The following is a 22,355-nucleotide window of genomic DNA, read 5'->3' as shown; positions in this document are numbered from 1 at the left end:
TCACTGAGATATTAATATCGGATTGGTAGATCCCTATTAAAAAAATTACGAAAATGTGCTGAAACAGATGTAAATGTTAATATATTCTCCATAAATATATGCATAATATATGCATATAGACATGTAAAAACCCTCATTATTTGTCTGCTTGTAGCTACCTGATTTAAAAAGAGGTTGGTAACAGACCACCATGCCAACCTATTCAGAAGTTTCTTTTGCATGTTGTTCCAGTGAAGGGTCTGTTTGAAAGTGGAAAATGTGGTTTATATGCTGTGCAGTCTCTAAAGTCTCATAGGGAATCTTGCTGTGGACAGCATTTAAAAAAAAGAAAGACTCAACTTGTTCCTCTTGGCTGTTCAACTCTATTCTCCGTTTCTGTGGTTACACTATTGGTTCTTGGCTGTACTACAAAGATTTGGTTAGCCACTCTTAGTCTCGTCTTTGACTGAGCTGCCTCATGATTAATTGTTTTCTATTCAGAACACTATTCACTGAAAACACAATCAGGCTACTATTACAGCGACATCTCCCTACACAGACTCTCCAGTAATGCCTATTAGGGAGGGAACCATGGGACACAGGAACAACATGCTGAAGGTATTATATAACTCATCTGACCTGAAGACACCCTAAATGCCATGAGAGGTACTGAGGAAAATAAGGATAGAAAAAAAATATAAAATACTCCACAATTAATCAAACAACATTTATGAAAATGTATTTGTTTATTGTGTTGCTGTGGATTAGTTTGGATATATACAGATTTCAGATGATCAGGCAACAGCTAGGACACACAACATATATAAGCAAATGGGTTCTAAACATGGTCAAATTATGAAACCAAGAGTCACCCCCCACTTTTATTTTGAAACATTGTCTGTAGCTAAGCTTTAGTGATGTAGCAGCTTGTACAACGTAATCCTAACAGTGATTTTCCAAGATCCATGTTGGTGTCTTTTGAGACTTGAAAACACAAAACTAAATTTTGGGAAAATGTAAACTAGATTGAATCTTACCAGAGTGTCAATGCCGGGATGCATGGAACTTGGGCTCCTGACAAATCGATATTGACTCACTAACACAAAACTTTTTAATTTATCACAGATCCATTGGGCTCACTCTGAATAGCACTTTTGTCAACAATAGTGAGGAATGTTTGAAGTTCTACAGTCTACCAAACCTTACTACTACTTGCTTGCATCTTCTTTTTTTTCTTTCACATGTCTGCGTGAAATGAGACGATGTGAAACAAAAGCCCTCTGGTGTTTATGTCTTGTGCTTGTGGCAAGCAGTGACGTTCTTCTGTCCCCCAATCAATGGACTGTGTTGTATGACGGCAGTAGTTCCGCCTAACTGTACCATACCATTGCTATATGGGCTTAGAACTGAATGGGGTCAAGGAATGGTGCGGTCGGTTTCATGGGCCATGTTCAAATTGTAAACAGACAAAATAGGATAGTGAACTGCAGTCACTCAGGAAAGAAAAGAATTATGAAGCTTTGCTCTGAGACCAACAGCTATGGCAGAAAGGCACTCCGTAATGGTGGACAATGCAGGGATTCCCACAGAAAACCTGCTGAGCCAGGTGGTCAGGCGCCATGTTTTTGTATTAAACAATGTTAAGTTGACAGGAAACATAAAATACTACCTGGTAATTATGTTACTGGAAGACATTGCCAACAATATTTACACCCACAATGTTAGTTTTAAAAGGTCAAATAAAAAAAATAAAAAAACACAAAATAAATATCAATTATTTACATTTCTGTTCAATCCAAATCAAGTCTTTAGTTAGTGGATCTAAAAACATGATGTAATGCTGATCACATTTAGAACCGGCCCAAGGCATAAATTAACTAAGAGAATATCAATGCTGTTTAATTTGATTTAAAAGTTTCAGGGGGCTGCACAGTGGTGCAGTTGGTAGAGCTGTTGCTTTGCAGCAAGAAGGTTCTGGGTTTGATTCCCGGCCCCGGTCTTTCTGCATGGAGTTTGCATGTTCTCCCTGTGCATGTGTGGGTTTTCTCTGGGTACTCTGGTTTCCTCCCACAGTCCAAAAACATGACTGTCAGGTTAATTGGTCTGTCTAAATTCTCCTTAGGTGTGAGTGTGTGTGTGCATGGTTGTTTGTCCTGTGTGTCTCTTTGTTGCCCTGCGACAGACTGGTGACCTCTCCAGGGTGACCCCGCCTCTCGCCCAGAACATTAGCTGGAGATAGACACCAGCAACCCTCCCGACCCCACTAAGGGACAAGGGTGTAAGATGGATGGATGGTTTCAGCACAGCTAATTAAAAGATTATAAATTATTTAACATTTAAATTTAAGATTTTAAGGAGCTGGTAAGTTTACATTGTAAAAGTTCAATGAACAGTCTTCATTGTTAGATTATTTTGTTACCATAGCTACAATATGATGCTCTCAGTTTAATCTTTGAGTTTTAGCTGTTCATTAATGCATCTTAGTAAACTAAAATTACATTTGACTGGTTGGCCATTTACACTATGCGCCCTCTCCCATGGTGAAATGCTGTTAGTGATGCTGATGTTTGTTTTATTCTTTAAACAATAGCAATATACTCACTGAGACCCAAAACAGGCTCTATATTAATCCTTTGGGGATTTTCTCTCAGGGAAATTGTAAGTAATACATTCTTTATTTGGTTGTAATACATCTAAGCTAGGAAATTAAATTGCAATTTAAGTAACTCCCTAAGTATTACTGAAGAGAGGAAACTGACTGTATTTTGTCAGCTTTCAGTCTACTTTTCATATTGGACTCACTATAGGTGTAAATCACCATCAAACACAGCTGTTGTGAAACAAAAGACTGTGTGTAAGATTTGGAACAATGTCAGAGACAGGTGGTGATTTTAACTGGTATCTACCAACAGATCTCACTCTAAGTCCCTGACTTACACTAACATTTGTATTTTTCTCTCTACAGAGGACACTCACATTAATCTCCCAGAGGTTATTCTGGATTTTGAGTCTTTGAAGTGACTGAACAGATTATCTGTTTTTATTCTGAGGGAAAACACAGAAAGTCCCCACAAAGGACCTCACTAAAGCACACATTTATGTAGGGCTGCAACTAATGATTACTTAATCAAACAATTAATCTATTGATTATTCTGACAATTAATTGATGAATTGGATATTTAAAATGGTACATTCTCATTTAACCAATAAGTAGTAAATCTGAAGCTAAAACTATGCCACTTGAGGAGTTTTGGCTCAAACATATTTACAGACAAAGCAGTTTTTATCTTAAATGCAAAACTTAATTACTGCTTTGAGTCAGGGGTTTTTCCGCAAATTGTCTTCTTTTGAGTCTGTGTACTCCAATTAGCAATTAAAAAACTACTAAACTAGTTGAGGATTATTTCAATAATCGATTGATCATGATTATGATTAATCATTTCAGCCCTACATTTATGTAACCCTCTTTAACACGTCTGAAAGATGAGGCCTAAAAAAATCCTGCCGATGTTTGTGTATGATCGTATGAAGCAGAGTAAAAGCTATTAATTGCAACAGTCTGAGTGTTTGTTACAGCAGTGTGCAATTTAATCTTGACAGACTGACACAGCGCCAGACTGCTGTGACTGGAGGTATCAACGAAGCATCAAATCACACAGAACCTGATTGGTCGCCAGCAGCATGACATGTCTACCTAATCCTGATGATGAACTCAATCCAGCTAGCAATGATTCAAATAACATTAATATAAGATGTGCAACTGGAGTTCAGCAGAATACAGGAAGACGATTTCAATGAGCCAAGATAATAATGTGTGAACATTTCCAACACAGAATTTCATGAAGTTAAATATTTCAACAGTTACTTTAACTATGATCTCAAGTGAATGTAACAAGTACTACTTGAACATAGACAATAACATCAGTAGTCTACAGGTTACTTGTTAAGAAACTTAATCTGATATATTGATTTTAGCTAGTCATCTGTTAGCTAACATCACCAGCATCCAGCAGCTTTACTCAACTCAGTCGGTTAGTTTGGGGGGAAAACTGAAAAGTTCTTTGCGTTTTGCTGCTGTGAGGAATCACTGTAGCACCTGTAGCTCCACCCAGCAGCAGCAGGTCTCCTTCACAGGTGGAAACCCAGCGCAAGAGCACTCATGTTGCGTTTAAAGGCGGCTCGGAAAAACAGGTTACGACATGTTAACAACGGTTTAAACAGTTTTAACTGCTGATAAAAGTGACACAGGTCACAGATATGGGAAGTGTGGAAGCTTCTACTGTATCAAATTAATATAGGAATAACAGGGAGTTGGCCATTCTGAGGTAAAAACAACAAACAGTTTCCAGTCCAGGGGGGCACGGCTGATTCTGTGGGCGGGCAATGTCCCCCGGTTCCCCCCAGTGCCCGTATTTCAAAAATATTTTGAAATACCACGCATCGTTGCATTTACATTTAATAAAGTTTTCCTCCCTTTTTGTAATCTTATCATTACAAATAATCTCTGTAATTTATCTGGTTTTAAAGAGATGAAATTAAAATGTTGATTGTGGCTTACAGTAAGAGAAAAATTAGAAATCAGTTTCTTGGAAAATGACAATATTGCTTAGCCCTTATGCGTGCGAGGACTGTGGCAAATGATAGAGGTTTTACGTGTGCTGGGTCGGTTGGACCCCATTTCTAAACACAAGGGTTAAGACCAATAAAATGTAGGAAAAGGCTGAATCATTGCAGAATTGTTGGCTCAAGTGTTGCTCATGTTCCTATTAACAATACTCCATAGGGTCTTTATTAGATTTAAGTCAGACCCATTTGCTGGTCATTCAGTCACATTGACACCATTGTCACAACAGTATGGTCAGGTACCAAGTCCTGCTGGAAAATATCACTTTAATTTCCATAAACTTATCAACAGGCGGAAGCATCAAGTGTTCAGAAGCTGCCTTGTTCCTGACCTGATAAAACCCAGAGGACTGAGACGCACAAATTGTCAATGTGTGAGGAAAGTTCCCAATAGAGTTCTACCAAAATAGATTCTGTGCCTCTCCACTCTTCCTCCAGACTCTGGAACTTTGATTTCCAAATGAAATTTAACATTTACTTTATTAAGAAACAAAATCCTGAAACTTTTACTCTTAGAGAGGAACATAAAAAGCCTTGTTGATCCAGACCTAGACATGATAATAAAGTAAGCAATCAAAATAAAGGGTCTATTCTTCGGCACCTCTTGACTTCTGTAATATACTGTACATCAATTGAAATAATTCCTCTATGTTCTGCACTCTTCCAGATTATTCTGGTTAAACCTGAGTGATTCATGCAACCCCAGATATGCAGAACAAAGAAACAAGTGTGACATCTGTAGCATCTGCTGCTGCAGTGAATCAGCCAGATCTTCATCCACACTGAGCCAGCTAAACTTTCACAAAATCCATGAATGAAAAGTGTCTTCATCTTAAACACTAGTGTGATTATTTTTAAATGTTCAAAGAGGTAAAGCTTTTACCTTGTAGCCCATGGTGTGTTTGAGCGAACGCTGTATTGTTGTTGCTTAGAAACACACTGCAGCCTTCAGGTCTCGTCTCATCTTCTCTGCAGATGGAGAAAAGCACAAAAAATCAGTTTTGTTATACCAATGTTTTTTGGGTTTTTTTGTAAATAACAAGGCTATTTATGCAGAGAAAATGGGATTGGTGAATCTCTGTCCCAACCTCCTAAAAATAAATTAAAGTTTTACTTAGCGTTGCAGGATATTTAAAGAAAATCTTGTGATGGTGATATCTGGTGCAATAAATCCCTATTTACGTTTTTCTTCTCTTCCATGTTTCGGTCACTCTGTGACCTTTATCATTTTGGGCAAAGACATTTGTGTCCATTGTGAGCATCTGCTGTTGTGAGACTCTGTCCGTCTAAATAGTACACTAGCACATAAAATACAAGTTTATAATATATTAGCCAACAATTACTGCACCACAAAACAGTCATTTTGAAATACAAATGTTGCATACTCTAATATTGCGATGGTGATAAATGTGTAGTTTACTGTATTACAGCTATTAAAGATGACCTATTACGCTCAATTGAACATGTTAAGATGGGTCTATGATTTGTACAAAACATGCACATTACATTTTTTTTCACAAAATCGTTCTCACATAATGAAATTTTAGTCTGCTCAGTTTTGCCTATTTTTATCCCTTTTCAGAAAGACCTGTTTTAAGTCCTTTTGTCACTTTAAATCCAAATAAGCTGCTGTTGGACACCTCAACCCCCACTCAACGTTTACACTCGCACATGAAATGGCTGCAAACAGATGTGCAATTAATTATACAACCGTACATCTTCAAAAAGCAGCATTAGAGCCTCCTGCACAACCAACAAAAATGGAGTAAGTAGTTTCTGGATAGCAAGTCAACAATAAAATTCTCATCTTTTTCTGCGGTCATTGTATAGCGCATGCATGCAGTGGTAAAACCAGCCCAAATGTGCTGGTACACTAGCACATAAAGTACAAGTTTATAATATATTAGCCAACGATATTAGCTAAGCGAAGGCTGCATTGTTGTTGCTTAAAACAATACAGTTGCTAAGTGACGAGTTGCTAGGTGATGGACTGAGGTTTGCTGGGGTTGCTATGTGAGGGACATTGCCTACTGATTTGTGATGTTACATTTGGGCGACTTTTGAAACTGCTCATTATCCAGACACCAAAAAACAGAAATTTATTGCCAAAAACAGGCTGTAGTTTTTTTTGTTGTTGTTGTTTTTTGTTTTTTTGTAAGACCTGTGGTTGTTTTCAGAAGCAGTAGAAACCCAAATGGAAGTGTAAAAATGTGCAAAATGTGAATCTTGCATAATAGGTTCAAAAGTTACAAAAGTAATTTCTGTGACATGATGCCACCCTCTTCATTCAAAATTCCAGATTCCCTCTCACTAATTAATACTTCCGCTGGGACCTCTGTTCCGAACTCTACACCAAAATCAATCCACTTCCTTCAATACAGGACTCTTGTTTTGGAACCAGTAAACTACCTTTCCTCATATTAACCTGTACTTTGCATTATCTCAACTCCTCACCATACTTGGCTCTTCCTTTTTCCCTATCAGACACTCAGACCCAGTTACCCTTTCCACATTTAGACTTGTAGATATTGTAAATACAAGTCTCTCTTTTAAATTGTCTTCTTCCGTGTCTGATTCTTAATGTGGGTCTGGTTGAATCTTTCATGAAATAACTTAAGCAGTTCAAATGCATCAGATTGTCAATGTGGTTTACATTATCAGTTCTGTTCAATCTCCACTCTTTACCTTTAAACATCCAGCTAGAACTGCAATGAAAGGGTTTAGATGGAAGACCATTCATTTATTGGAATAGTCCAGGACTTTGTTTAAATCTCAGTCCAGCTGAGAGTCTGTAGCTAAACTTGAAAGTTGATAATAGTCAATAGTATTTATCGTATGGTTCATGATTTATTGTGAAAAATGTCTTACTATGATGAGAATTTTGATTGATTGTTGTCTAGATGAATTTTGAGACAATATTTAATGATGTTAAATACAAAATAAAACTGACTGTATTAAAATTAAATAAATTTTATTTTGACTGTTTTCTCTGTTATTTTTTTCCACAAGAGCATCAATAAATTTTAGTAAATCTGAAAACATAATTACTTGTAGTTTTATATGGGTAAACTGTGTGCAGTTTACCCATATAAATCTCACTTCTTTAAGTAAGTGGCGCCCTGAAGAAGCCTGAATGAAAAATATTCAGGTCTGTGGTTGAAACAAAACGAAAGAAGAAAAGGCTTAAAACAGCAATAATACAAACTTATGCAAACCGCTGTAGGAGACATAAATCCCTGACAACCAGTATCGTCTGTGATGCAAAAAGGATTCCTCTAAAATATATCAGTTTAATATGATTGCTGAAGTATCTACAAGAATGGATATGAAGTTTTAATGCCCATTTTCTCCAGAGAGTGAAAACTGGGCATCAATGTATAATTATAAGTTATCACTACTACTGATGATGGAGCTAATGCATAAAAAAGGAAAGTTCACCACCATTCAGAATGGTCAGATTAAATTAGGAAAGCGAGCAAATCAGATAACTGCTCACTGTTCAGTTTATGTTTCACAAACCTGGAGGTAAAGGAAATACTATCTTATCATTGGGCTTCATAATAATATATTCAGAGTAGGTAGTTTCCTTTCATCTATTTTTTCTATGCAAAATATGACATACTTCAAGGTTAAGGGTTCTTGCGGCAATTTCATCCACAAAGATGTTAAGATGAGGACACAATAAAGGATTTACTGAGGAAGTAGGATGGATAAGAAGAAGAAGAAAAAANATACACTGTAAGATAAGCTTTAGATATTAAATCTAATGCACAGGGAGACAGACAAATAATGAGTACCAAATCTATCATTCTATTATAGGTTGTGTTATTTTTCGCTGACCTGGGTTAAGTGATGCTCGTCCGTTATGTCGTGCGGTCCCTTTGATTTATTGACGCCACGGGACCGAGCAGGTCGTTGTTCTTGTTGTCGCCGCCGCCATGTTCCCGCTGAGTGTCCCGGCCTGCCGCCCCGCTGTCCGGGCGTGCTATCCGAGTTCTCCCTCGGTGTCCGGTGTTGGCATTTGGAAGAACGAGGCCGAGGGAACTTCGGGTCCTTATTCTCCAAGCTTTCTGTATTACCGCACTGCCTACTGCTACTGCAGGACAGAGTGACAAGCAGGAGCAAGGAGTGAATCTGTTTTCCAGGGGATTTTCAGAATAAAATTATTTTGCGCAATTACTCTCAGTTGGCACCCCTGTCCCTCTTCTTCCTCATCCTCATCCATGTTTTTAGGCATAGAATGTATTTGTTCTACATCCATCCTGCCATCCATCCATCCATCCATCCATCCATCCATCCATCCATCCATCCATCCATCCATCCATCCATCCATCCATCCATCCATCCATTATCTCCTGATGCAACATTGGTTTTTGAGAGGGCCAGAAAAACCATTGCTGGTGGTCAAAGACAAACGCAGTTGCACAAACAACCCAAACAAAAACTGACCTAACAAACAAGACATGAGGGGAACTTAAATAGTGCTGATTAGACCACTGCTGATACACAAGGGAATTAATTAGCAAACAAATATTGGTCTAAACAAAACTAAATAATTGTTAAATTAAACAAAAACTATTAGAACCGAATTGCCAAAAAGAAGAAAACTAAAGAAATAGAAATTAAACTAAAAAAATAACCAAACTCCCCCTGCCCCTGGCAAACAAATGGTATAACCCTCTGAGGAGGTTTGCCAGCCACATATGAAAAAGCAGCTGGAGCTCTTCTGTGTGGCCCTCCAGCAGCAGCTCCAAAGGAAACTGGTACCTCAAAACAAGAAGAAATTAATTTATTGCATATTACCAAAATATAGCAAACCAGAAGACTTCCAATGAGTGGTGACATCCAGATTAAAGGATTTTTAAGATTGAGTTCAGTAACTCTATAAATCAAACTCAGCTAACTTAATCTTGTCCTTGGCTGTGGAGTGATACAGTTTTCAGCAGGAAGCACCTGGTTTTGAACATCTGCTGGTGTCTTTGTGAAGTTTGTCTCTCCCGCTATCCTCATCTACATTTTCTTTGAAAGAAAAATGCTAAGGATTCTGATTCTGAACACCACACTGTGAGGGGAAATGCATTTAATTAAGGATAAATTCCAGTCATGTATCGGCTATGTTTTTGTAGCTTAGCTTAGCTTAGGTTCAGTCAATTAAATTTAAATTACAAAATATTTATGCTTCTGCACATGAATGCAAAAACTGGACTGAAATTAGAGGTGACAGTCTTGCAAATTTATACCATAAATAAATTTTTACCAATATACCCGATTTTATTTTATTTTGAAGGCACTGAGCAATCACATTACATCCGGCCTATTCTAAATCCCCCAGCTTGTCGGTCTTCCATGCTGTTGATCAAGACAAGCAATCTGCAGAACAGGGATGAGAATGGAGATACACGCAGAAACATCGGTCTTCTCACGTTTGGCATGTCTGTTATCGGTGTACAGATGCTTTTGCTTGAATTAATTCCCTCAAAACTTTTAATATTTTGGGATTGGTAAAATAAGATTTAAATAGCAGATTCTGATGTAGCTGTGGGACCATTCATCAGCAGTTGCATAGCTATTGTTTGACGGTCAGTGAAATTAAGCATAAAATGCAGTTATACAATAAAATAGTTATGGAAATATGGAGTTCGAAACATTATATTTGTAGATTACATTGTGGTCAAGGTCAATCGAATTGTGAAAACTAGTTCCCTGACCGGGAATCGAACCCGGGCCGCGGCGGTGAGAGCGCCGAATCCTAACCACTAGACCACCAGGGACTTTCCGGGATTGTCAACAGATAATCTGTGGATAAGATCTATACATCTGAAACATAAGATAGCTCTGAATGGTGTCTGTCGATTTATCTGACTTATGGGGCTCTTTGTTCCACTGAGTAAGGATGTTTTCCTTAGACTTGAGGATGTCCTAAATGTACACTGCAGGACGGTTTACATGTTAAGCTAACACGTAACATGGCAGCGCATGTATTCACGACAAAATGTACCTGGTATTTTTTTCCGTTTAAGTAAAAAGTAACACTAGTAGGCATTTGTTGTTACTGTCTGTAAACCTTTATTTAATAATACTCGGACAGTTAGAATTCAGCTTTCCTTAAAATAACTAGTCTCTTTGACTTGCCAATGCTGATAGTTTTAAGATGCCTAAACCAGCGCACGGTTAAGTCGAATGTTATCTTCCAGCGTTTCAAATAGAGACGGAGTAATATTTATAATCGAAATATAAAGACATCTCAAGAAATGATCAGGTTTCACAAGATCTACTTTAATTCATTTATAGATGTATGCGGAGTTTTTGGACAGGACCTCGTGGCGCAACGGTAGCGCGTCTGACTCCAGATCAGAAGGTTGCGTGTTCAAATCACGTCGGGGTCATTGCTTTTCTTCTGATCGGGATCTTTTTCTCTTTTGATATTTTGAAAAACACTAAGAAATGTATAATACAATGATAAATATTACGTTAGTATACTTTATGATAAATGCTGAAAAGCCAAGCGCAAACATATTAGGGCTTTGAGCAGCTAGGATCATCAGTAAATGCAATGAATCTTGAGTCTCTGCTCTAATAGAAGCTCCAGTCTTGAGACATGCCAACAACTCGCTTTTCAAACTGCAGAGACAATATATATTCCTCAATAACGCCCTGGTTGACACCACGAGTTGTTGGCAAGCACTTCCAATCCACGTCATTTGCTTTTGTTGGTCCTCTTTAAATCTTTGTCTGGCTGTATGTTTAGATACCTCACATCCATGATGACTTCTTTTTTCTGGTCATAGTTCAGAAATTATTTGAGAATTTGAAAGGCAACTCGGCTGCTTCCAGTTGTAAAAACAATCACTTGCAGCCACGTTTAAATATCGTAGCTGTCCAAAAATAAAAAGAGTTAATATTCTTCCAGCTTGATAGCATCCAGCAGAGGGAATAATTGTCCAAGCATTAAATTCCTTTGCCAAAAAATAGAAAAATGAACAAAAGTCTAGAAACAGAAAAAATAAGAACTAACATAACAGAGCTACTCCAACATGTGTTTTTGAGCAGCAGCAATTCTAGAATTCTAGAATTATTTTCCCTATCCTTTTGTCAATTTAGGCTATAAACCACAAAAAAGAAACAACCAAAATTATAACAAGCTCTTTTAAGTTTTTAAGCAAAAGTTAAAATGCCTTTGTTCTGTTTATTATACAGTTTCTGCAATTAATTATCTCATTCTTAATGCCAACATTCATTTGGCTTTTGAAAAAAAAAAAGAAAACTGAAAGAACTGAACACAATATTTTCCCCCTGCTTTACACTCTACAAATGTTCATTTGTTTCATTGTTTCAGAAATTTATTGAGCAAATAAATAAAAGCAGAGCTTACAAAAACACAAGATGAAGTAACATTTACTGACCCACGTGTTTTCTTAGCGTTTTTTTTTTTTTTGCCTTGAATAAAAGCAAATAAAGAAAAATGGAGTTAAAAGTATATCTGGGAAAAAAACTGAGCTCGTTTCTGTGTCAAAATGAGAGTAGGCCTAATTAAATCATGCAATCTAAAAATATATTTAGGCCACTTGAAATTAGAATGAGGTCTGTGGGATGCAGAACTAAATATAGTTTTGGGTGAGAAAAAAAGTACAGAGCAACAGTACAGAGCAGTCAGTGCGAAGCTATAGTTTCTCTAAAAGTTTGCCTCTAAAAATGTGTTTGCTAGAAGCTACAAAATGAAAAGTCCAAAACATCAGAAGTGCTGTGATGAGAAGCAAACAGATCACCACATCTTGACTTTAAGCATTGAAGAGAAACATCTCCTCCCTGATAATCCTGGTGCTAGCAGGAAGAGCCGGAGCCCGACTTATGAACGCTCATCTTCTTGCGAGTGTTGTCGGTGCAGCGCTCCAGGATGAGCTCCGGACTGGGCCGCGGCGGGATGACTGGAGCTTCCTTCTTCAGCTCACTCTCTGAACTGGATTCAGACACTTCGGGAATGTTGTCTGTTGAATGAATACAGAAGACGGAGATTATGTGGTGCCATTCAGATTGAACCAGCTTCAAATATCAAAGCTTGTTCTTTATTACCCTCATTCTTCCTCTCCTTCAGTGGCACCTTCCCAGAGTTCCGTTTTGGAGGAGTGACACCTTTCTGCTGCAGGTAACGCCGACTGTTCCTGCGATAGGCGTCTTGGCTTAGCTTCTGCCGGGATTTGCTGTGAATGCTTTTGGCATTTCTGATGGTGGACCTAAGATAGAGACAGAAAATAGAAGGTAAGTCTAGATCAGGGGTGGTGAACCTGGGACTCGAGCCGCAAGCAGCTCTTCGACGGATCACGCGAGGCTCTTTGATACCGAAATTTCCCACACTCATTGAAGGCAGCAGTGAGTGCGAGTGCTGACAAAAGCAGAGTAATGTGCAAGTTTTAAGCTACCCTACAAGAGGCGGAGAGACTTTAGGTGAGAAGGATTTGAATCATTAAGGAATAAAATCTGTTTCCATGGTAGCAGCTGTAAGAGAATAAAAATCATGAAATTCTGGCTCGTTTTATTCTCTCGTCCTCCCGGATTCAGTGATGCCATGCGTGGAAATAAAAGCCACACAGATAATAATCAACACTCCACGCCATACATTTTCAGAGTTTATTCCAACATTTAAAAGTATAAAATCACATCGAGAACACAGACACCTTTAAACACACTAAGACAGACATTCATTTACCTGAGACAAATAGAAAAGTAGAAAAATAGAAAAACAGGAAAAAGGCAAAAAACGCGCTTTTTGGAGATTGCCATGCGGCTGCAAATAGCAAATCTGATTCGTTCCTCTGGGGCCCTTACTTTTATTCAAAAAGGTGGGTTTTTTTTTTGTTTGTTTTAATTTATGCGATTAAGGCGTGTTGTTCTCTTTGTATGGATAGACCCAGTTTCAAATTAGTCAGTTTGGGCAATTTTATTACCTTCTGAGACCTGTTTAATTTCAGGGCTATGGCACTTCTCTATCTAGACAAGGGAGACCTATAGGGTCATTTAGAGCCAGCTCTTCTCATGCCAGTTTGAAATGTGATGTTTCTCCTAATTCCTGGTTGGAATAAAACCTCTAGTCTTCCACCAGAGTTCAACCAAAAGTTAACCTGTCTTAGACCTATTTTATTTCCCTGTCGTGTAATTCCTACAAATCCAGATCAGTGCAGTAATTTTAAATCGACATAAAGCCTGATAGGCAAAGTGGTTCAGAACTTCTACATCCTCTTAGATCAAACTGCAGATTTTAAGAATAAAACACTTATAGATATACCTGAGCATTTTCAATATAAACACATTCATTCTAGACATTTTCCAATTAATGTTATATTAGTTTTGATTATATGTTTAGCTCACTTAGTGTTACAAATTTAGCCTGATTTAGACACTACCAGTGTTGTTAATATAAAACTACAAATTAGACTAGTTCAAGTTATGTTAATTTTAACTAAATAGTATTCTACTAATTAAATTGCAATTATTAAAAGTATTATGTGTTGTTAGTTTGTTTTTCCTTAAGTTTAAGTGTTTTCTCCCTGTGGGAGATGACTTGAGAAGTCTCCTCTGCTGCCTGTGTGCCAGAGTTCATTTATGACGTGGTTCCTCCCTGATAACAGACATTCTTTTCTGCAGGGCTAACTTAAAGTCCTCTTACTCAAACTAATCCTGCTGAATCTACCTTTTTCACATGTGGTAAGATTAACTGTATTAAACATTAAGAATATTTATTTTCCTCAACAGGTCTCTGTATTTCTGTCGGCTGCATTATTTCATGTCGGTGCACTTTGCGCCGTTTCCAAGCTCAGAGAATTTTGGCGCAGAGGTGGGAGTGAAGCAGAGCAAGCTGCTGCTGCGCAAGTAATAAGATAGAAGCAAACATATCAGAGTTTGCGCAGCAGGTTCCAGTGCCGCTGAGGGGAAAAGCAAATTCTGATCACATGAACGCCCAGAGTGGCAGATTTGTGGGTTAGAGATATTTAGTGATTTTTCTACTGCGGAAAATAAACAGAACAAAAGTGAGAAAAATCAGAAAGAAACAGACTCCTACGAAAGATTAAATTAATTATATTTATTGTGGTGGGTCAGACCCGCTGTGTTTAACCTTTAAGCAGTGGCGCAACTACACATTATTCAGGTGGATGCGAACACATAAATCGGCGCCCCCACCTCCGCCCCCCCCAGGGAAGGAATGTCAGGTTTCCCACTAAAGCATTGGGGACCAAGAAAAAAGCAGTTTCAACTAGAAACATGCTGTAAAGCTACTCTTGAAATTGTTGTGTGGCTCTTTACAGTGATGAGCTTTATTTGGCTCTGAATGCTGAACTGGTTCACCACCTCTGATCTATATCATTTGATTTCAGGTAAAGGTTAATTTACCCGTTGCACCTAGACATTTAGCAAGTAAGTAATAAAACTTGGGCAGATTTATTGATCCATTGATCTTTATCATCAATGGATGATAAAGATCATCCATTGATCTTTATAAGATCAATGGATGAAAAAGTTGTGTGGTGAAGTGAAAAAGGGAAGCAACTTCCCTTTATTCAGAAGTGGCACAAGAAAAGCCACAAATGACAACAGACGAATTATGAACAAACCTTCCACTTCCTGTTTTAATGAGTTGCAGCTTGATTCATTTATTTCTCAGAAAGGATTTCAAAGAAATTATTCTAATCTTACACCACGAAGTTCAGCTTAAAAACTCATGTCCAGTGGCGCAAAAAGTGGGTATGCAGCACATGCAACGCATAGGGGCGCTGCACCAGAGGGGGCGTCAAAACCCCGTCTGGAGGGGGCGGCGCCCCGATGATGCCTTCGCATACACTTCACCGCGCCCTTATGCTCCTTCACCTCGCGCACGTGTAAATGTAAATGCAGCGAGTTTTACCTTTCACGTGTCTTCGTCTCGGGGGGTAAACATACGGTCGCTCATACGGATAGATAGGGGTGGGGCGCCGATTTATGTTTTTGCATCCACCTGAATAATATGTAGTTGCGCCCCTGCTCATGTCCATCTGCATACCTGCGAGGTGGAGGTCTCTGTCCTCGCAGGTTTGTCCTGTCTGTTTCATTTTTCTTGTCAGACTTCTGCAGGAACATGGAAGGGTAATGACCAGTCTCTTCTCCTTTTCTGGCAAGTAAACAACGAAAAAATAATTTTAAAATGGGTAAACAAACAAAAATATTTTATGCAGGAATCTCTGCCCACTCAAATGCTGGTATACATTAACTGTCTGTTCCTAAGGAGTAAAAGTGGTATTTAATAAATCAGTTGTAAAAAGGTTTTTCTGCATCTGCAGCTGATTACATAAAGCTAAAAGATGTTTGATATACAAATCAGCAGCATCCTGACTGGTTTATTGAAGAAACCATGCCTAATGTTGAAAGGAAACCTTCAGAACTATATCAAAAAGTTTCTTAGCACACCAATAGAGAGAAGATGGTGAGGTCTGGGCTAAAACTGAATGAAAAAACTAAACGAGACAACTTGAACAGTTTACAAAAAATGCTTGCTCAGATTTTACCTGATGACCCACCACCCATCCAGCAGTTTGTGAATGACCTCCACGGTGTCTCCCACCTCCAGAGAAATCTCATCCTCCTGCTCCCCCTGGTATGCTTGGATGACGACATGCAGTTCTCCTGCACAGACGAACATCTCTGTCAGCAAACAGGCACTCGGAATGACCACCATCCTATTTGTGGCGGTAAATAATACATCTCTCACCTTCGTAATCCGGTTCAGGTTCCTCTGCCTCCTCTGGTCCATCGAGGGGTTCCAGGTAGGAAGCAGGGACCCAGCCTCGTTTGGATTCACACTGACAGAACCACCAACCTGAAAGCACCAGCAGCAACTTCATAACAACCCAAAAACACATTGAAACTACCTTAACACCTCATTGAAATGAAGTTGCAAATATATTCTTTGTAACTTGAAAATGTGGTAAAAGAACATAAACAACATGTCGATTTAATATTTGAGTAAATTAAATAAGTTATTTTGGCAGTGCATTGCCAAAATAACTTGGTGTTTTGTTTTGGCTGAAAAAAGCAAATTGACTTTGTTGTCATGGCAAAGCTTCATAAATATACATGTGTTTATCACAAAAAAACACAATAAAATCATTTTAAAAAGGTTAAATTCAGATGATCAAACTTAAGACTTTTCATGGCTTTGAAATCCTGTTCACACAAAAATGAAAGCAGTAGTTGATCCAGTATACTTGCTGTTAATACTTTGTGTAACCGTCTCTTGCCAATAATACCTCACGTGATCTTTTCTTGCGATATTTCACAGAGCTAGAGCAAACAGAGTGGAGGATATTTGACTAGTCCCCTTTTCACATTTTCTATGTCAGGAATGTCATACTCCAGTCCTCCAGTGTTCTGTAACTTTTAGGCATGTTCCTATTCCAACACTTTGATGCTTCTCTCACCATTCTGATTTTTCTCCACAATTTCCACAAAGTCTCCGGTGTAGAGGTTGAGCTCATGTTTGGACGTCTTTTCAAAGTCTGCAATGACTCTGTAGGTGTCCAGGATGATGGGTCCAGAAATTTCTGCAGAGTGAAAATGTATGGCTCCCTTTATTAGTTAGCTAACACTTGCAAAATCTGATTGACTTGAGACCAAAAAACATCTAGTCCCATGTGTTTTCTTTTATTTTCTTTCAAACTAAAAGACAATAAAAAATGACATAGGCTTTAATGATAAGCCTATATCATTAAACCAAAAAACTGTTGTCATCAAGAGATTGATCATAAATCAGTCAGTTTGTTTTCATGGGGTTTGACTTCATACGTTCAAAAATGGTCAGATTCACCCTTTAAAAACAACTGAGACTGCTTTGTCAGTAATAAAAGTGAATAAAAGTTGTAGTTAAGAAATATTTTAAAGATGTTCTGTTAAATCAGTTGAATCAAAACCTACCTGAAGCAGTGGCTCTGGCAAGTTCCCTGGACTCCGCAAACAAGTCATTTCTTTTCATTCTGTAGGAAGAATACTCAGTTTTCATGTTTTTTTTTCTTTCCAAAATTAAAAAACAACAACAACAAAAAAACATTTTGTGGTGCTGATGTGTTTCTGTGAGTCATATATACTGACGTATTTGGTGCAGGAGGGTTTTCGTCCTCAGGTCGGACCTTGAAGAAGGAGGACAGATGTTTGCAGCGGGAGATGTGAGCCGGCAAGTTGATGAGAGACTCGCAATACTCAGCTAGGGTGATCTTCCTGATTTCTCTGGACTTCTGGCTTTCCACCCATCGTGGGGCTGAGGAGACAAACAAACCACTGTTTGGTGAGGTTTAAAGATGATCAGAGTTGTTCAGTTGTAATTGAACATATTAACAATATTCCTCAAAGAAATACTGGAATGGATTTGCACTTTAAGCCAGACAAGGAATCTGGAGAAATTTCAGGCAAGCTAGCTTCATAAGACAGACCTAAATTAAGATTTGTCATATTTGCCTCCTTATTATAAGCTTTGCAAGAAGCTCAGGGACATCTGAGTTAGACAGCCACACAGTTAAAATCTGGTATGTGTTCAGATGAATCAATGTTGCAGATATTTCTAGGAAAATTTGAAGCAAAGAATCCCAAAGCGATTTGGATTGGGATAGGAGGGTATGGAGCTTTTTCAGTAACATGGCACCATTACACTTCTGTGATGACTGCTTTAATGAGAAAACTTCAGCGATGACTTTAAGTGAACACACGTTTGCTGGAAAAATTAGACAAAATAACACCTAAAACTATGCTTTTTATGACCAGAACCTTGCAAAAGCCTGAACAGCGTTTTCTATTAGAAAAAAAATCATATTTAATTCTAAAAAAATGGGCTGTTGCAACAAAAGAAACAAAGAGCCATTTGAAACATTGCTCTCCAGCTGCTTTAGGCTCTGAGTGATGAAAAGTTAGCAGCAAGCTGCAGTTTGCACCAGGACTGAGTTTTCTTTCTGCTTCTTCTTTTTCATTCTGCAACCACAAGTTTGGTAACATTTCACAAGGGGAATGTGTAAAGCTTTAGTTCTGTTTTTTAAATCAGAACTAAAGCTGAATGTTTAAAGAGGAACTCAAAACCAAGACAACAATGATAACCTGCACGTTCCTAGAGTGGCCAAAAACTGAAACTACAACACCTGAAACATGGGAAATGCCCTCAAATACTGAATAGAAATAACAGTCTGCATATTTTCTGTTAATGCTCAACAGTTAATTTCACTTCTTTTTTTTTTGTTCTGTCTGCTGTAAAAAGACAGAGATGGGGAAAGCTACAATTTAACTGCCACAGCATGAGATCTCTTTTCTATCAAATCTAGTATCATCCCTGCATTTATTCTCTCTCCTTTCTTTTATGTCTTTAAATTAAAATGTATCAAAAGAAGAAATATGATTTCAAAAAGAGCATCAATACAGGAGCAGTTTTCTCCATCTGGTTGTCAAGACTCACTATACTCTGCTTTTACCCTATTTTAACAGTGCAATATATTTTGTACATGTAACATTTAACTTCTAATTTTCTTTCTAATATATACAAATGTTGTCTTTAATATTCATTATCAATCTAATTCTGATTCTGGTTCTGAGCCTTTCCAACAGACTCAGAATGACATTAAACTGCTTCAGTAAAATGCATTAAAAGTGGGATTTCAACATGTTGACGAGACATTTTGACATACTCTAAATCTTAATGGCTTATATAACTGAGTAACCTATTTGCTTTTCTTGTCATTTAAGATTAGATGCAGCAGTTATACATTTTAATTCATAACTGCAAATATGGTCAGCGCTCTTGATAATTATGGAATACACAAACAGCAAATTTGATATTTTAAGGAAATTGACAGCTTTGCTCTCTTTATTGGAAAGAAACACAACAAGATGGAGGAAGACAGGAGCCAAAGATATGCATTTCTGAGTAGATAATAACATAAATCTGTTTTCACTATGTCCCAAATGATTTTTAAGGACAGTTCAGATGCAAATGGAAAGCAGAAGTCCTGAGCTATGCCAATATAGTTGCCTGCAGCCATAAAGAGCTTCCTGTATGAAATAGATCAATTCACTAAACATCAGAGGCATCAATGTTCAGTCTGAATCAAATACAAGAAATATTACTAAAAAACACACCCAGGTGTTCATTTAGCTTGTATCCTTTTTGTAACTCATAAGAAAGAGGTCTGGTTTCACAAGACTTGCTGAGTGATGGTCTAGTTTAGTTCTAGTGCCGAATAAATTTTGAACAACACATTTGAAACTCATTTAGTTCAGCATTTTCATCAAAGGTGAGGATTATTAATGAGGATAACTGCAGCAAAGCAGAGGGATGGACATTTATCATAATATTCATCATTACCGTGAAAAATGTCGTATTTCTAGCAATGGTAAATTCCAATTCATGTTTGAAAAACCCAAAACGAACAATATTATCAGATATTTTTTAATATTGAAACAGTATTTTCCTATGCTGTCCATTTGCCATCTTTATAGATTATGTTCTGCTTTGGTTTTTATATCGTTAGTTTTGTGTAAATTTACATGCTTCATCTCGCTTATGTCACTTTGTTGCTGGTATGCAAGAATTTTCCCACAAATGATATAAAGGTTTATTCTATTCTATTCTATTCTATATTAGTCATTAATCAAAGTAGACATTTGTCAACACAAATGGCCTTATTCTGAGAAGATTATATGAGTCTCTATGAGTCATCTTAAACAGAAGAACTCATGAAGGACTGATCTGGAGGAGTTTAACAAACACAGTTACAGTTGCAAAAACAAAAAAATGAAAAGGAAAACTGTAAAATTTCAGTTATCTGAATAAAACAAATAAAAATCACCTGCTGCTCATTTCTAAGATAAACAGGCCCTTTAGATGATACTAAATATTATTTTTTATTTGTATGGTGACGTTGCTCATATAGTCAACTGCAGATGGTGAAACTAGAATCTCATATTCCTTCAGAAGAAAAGCTCACACCTACTGGCCCCTAAAACAAAATCAAGACTGAAACCAAACCAATATATATATTGAAGATATATGAAGTATTCAGTTTATTGTAACCTGACCTCAGAAAAGTTCAGCTTTATGCATGAACAACTCATGTAGAAACTAAAATTCCCTTGAGCTAAATTCTGAATTATTTTGTATCATCTCTGGGTGAATTTAAACATGAGTTGCAGCTCATCTGGTTCATCTCAGCTTTACATGAAAGAAAAAGGGAAGTGAATTCAGCCACATGTTTGTTAATGGCAGGTGCTTCCTGGAGGAGGATTGCAGAATATGAAGGGGTTTTACATACAGTGAACTTATTTTGATATTCTCTAATAGTGGCTACACCAGAAGATGTATCATTTATAATAAGGGTATAATTTACAACTTTAAATGCTTAAATTATGTTTTGTTTGTTTTTTACCTGGAAGTGATGGGATTACTCTGTCCCTCTTGTCTATTTGTCCAGCTTCAATGGGAAACATTTCCTTCAGAGATTTCTGCAAGGAAAACCCAAAGGGAACATTTCAGAAGCTGTGCATGTTTTAAATTTGGCAGAGCTTTAGCAACAAACTACAGGGGAACTAACATGAAAAGTGTGGATCTCAGGATACGTCCTGTAGATCAGCTTCTCTGACTCATCGCTCCATTTCACCATCAGCCTGTATACCTGCACGACATTTTAAACACATGAACACTAAATGCCTTAGAAAAATGTTTGTTAAAGATCAACAAACATTTATTTTCTTAAACCCTGACTTCAAGATTTAAAAAAGTCTTTTTTGGCACATTTTGTGTTTTAGATTGACTCACGTAGTGCTGACTTGGAAAGAAGCGTTTCTCAAAGCCGAGCAGCTCCACATGCCTGACGTAGATCTCCTCCATGCTGTAGGGCTGAAAACTGAAGTCAAAAGAGTTGCAGGAACTTTGCTTAAATAGTCTGTGTGTCGTCACACCACAAGAGATCATTTCCTCTTTGTCTGTGTTTGGACGTGGCATAACTTAATATACCTCAGAAAAAAAAAGAAAAAAAAAGATCCATCTACCGGCTAGTTAGTGAGCGACCAGGTATGCACACACTTATTCCTAGGAGAAATTAAGCTCAATTTAATAGTCGTTTTGGACTCTAAAAGGCAGCCAGAGAATGTACCAAAAAAAAGAAAAAAATCTGTCCATATCACAGGCAGAAGATCCAAACCCAAGGCAAAGACTCCAGGCTGGGATTTAAACATAGGACCGTCTCGTAAGGCAACAATGTTACCAAGTTAATTTAGCTTTTTCCAAGTAAAAATAAAAAATGCTAATGTGATGATGACTTAACCTACCATGATGACTAACATTAAGTCCATTCAGTAAGTTAACTCCAACGGGAATGGATGATTATGAGCCTGGCTAATCATTACTGACTAGACTTTGTCTTCCCCCCAATCAGTGATCATTACTGTGCATAGGACTCACCTAAATATATCAGAATAAGGCTACAGCCTATCAAAATGTAAAGGGAGATTTGCAATGAACTGGTGTTTGAAGTGGGTTAGGGTTAGACATTTACATGAAATGGGCTGTAGCTGTCACATTTTCATCATTAATCCACTCCTGAACCAAATGGAATTGTCATGTTGGGTTGAATCTTTCTGACTCACATGCCAGAACACCAGACAGAAATCAAAAATCAGTAAAAGATATTTATTTTGAAAATAAACAATGATCTGAACTGCAGGTCCCAGGGAATGTGGCAGCTGGTGCGGGCTCACTG

The 22,355-nt window shown here is 37.7% G+C and overlaps 2 protein-coding genes and 2 non-coding genes across 4 annotated transcripts in view; 1 reads left to right on the top strand and 3 right to left on the bottom strand.

Moving 5' to 3' along the window:
* Positions 1–8,745, bottom strand: part of st6gal1 (ST6 beta-galactosamide alpha-2,6-sialyltranferase 1) — a 30,056-nt gene extending 21,311 nt beyond the window's left edge. Inside the window, exons 1-2 of the mRNA XM_007542592.2 lie at positions 8,443–8,745; positions 5,486–5,571 (exon numbers count right to left, since the gene is read on the bottom strand). Of these exons, the coding sequence (XP_007542654.1) occupies positions 5,486–5,497 (12 nt within the window). The 5' untranslated portion in view covers positions 5,498–5,571; positions 8,443–8,745. The remainder of the gene's footprint in view (positions 1–5,485; positions 5,572–8,442) is intronic.
* Positions 8,746–10,301: 1,556 nt separating this feature from the next.
* On the bottom strand, positions 10,302–10,373 carry trnae-cuc (transfer RNA glutamic acid (anticodon CUC)). Its single transcript has one exon. It is a non-coding gene; the product is annotated as a tRNA-Glu (tRNA).
* Positions 10,374–10,916: 543 nt separating this feature from the next.
* trnaw-cca (transfer RNA tryptophan (anticodon CCA)) lies at positions 10,917–10,988 on the top strand. The gene has a single exon. It is a non-coding gene; the product is annotated as a tRNA-Trp (tRNA).
* Positions 10,989–11,747: 759 nt separating this feature from the next.
* Positions 11,748–21,544, bottom strand: ncf1 (neutrophil cytosolic factor 1). The gene is made up of 11 exons (XM_007542590.2): positions 21,413–21,544; positions 21,189–21,269; positions 21,024–21,099; positions 17,713–17,878; positions 17,539–17,597; positions 17,046–17,168; positions 16,337–16,444; positions 16,134–16,251; positions 15,632–15,739; positions 12,673–12,833; positions 11,748–12,587 (listed from the first exon to the last, which is right to left on the bottom strand). Exons 1-11 carry the CDS (start codon positions 21,482–21,484, stop codon positions 12,424–12,426), a joined length of 1,236 nt encoding a protein of 411 aa, XP_007542652.1. The 5' UTR covers positions 21,485–21,544; the 3' UTR covers positions 11,748–12,423.
* Between the last annotated feature and the right edge of the window lie 811 nt (positions 21,545–22,355).

The sequence above is a fragment of the Poecilia formosa genome, unplaced genomic scaffold (genome assembly GCF_000485575.1).
Source record: "Poecilia formosa unplaced genomic scaffold, Poecilia_formosa-5.1.2 Scaffold712, whole genome shotgun sequence".
NCBI classification, from domain to species: domain Eukaryota; kingdom Metazoa; phylum Chordata; class Actinopteri; order Cyprinodontiformes; family Poeciliidae; genus Poecilia; species Poecilia formosa.
This window is presented reverse-complemented; position numbering and strand designations above follow the sequence as displayed.

What these genes read in the sequence shown, in the direction of transcription:
- ncf1 (XM_007542590.2), bottom strand. Translation starts at nt 21,484, where the DNA reads ATGGAGGAGATCTACGTCAGGCATGTGGAGCTGCTCGGCTTTGAGAAA. An exon ending in AACCCTCCTGCACCAAATAC is followed by an intron (nt 17,598 to 17,712) that starts GTCAGTATATAT and finishes TTCTTCCTACAG; the next exon opens with AATGAAAAGAAATGACTTGT. An exon ending in GAAGGAGAGGAAGAATGAGG is followed by an intron (nt 12,588 to 12,672) that starts GTAATAAAGAAC and finishes TTCATTCAACAG; the next exon opens with ACAACATTCCCGAAGTGTCT.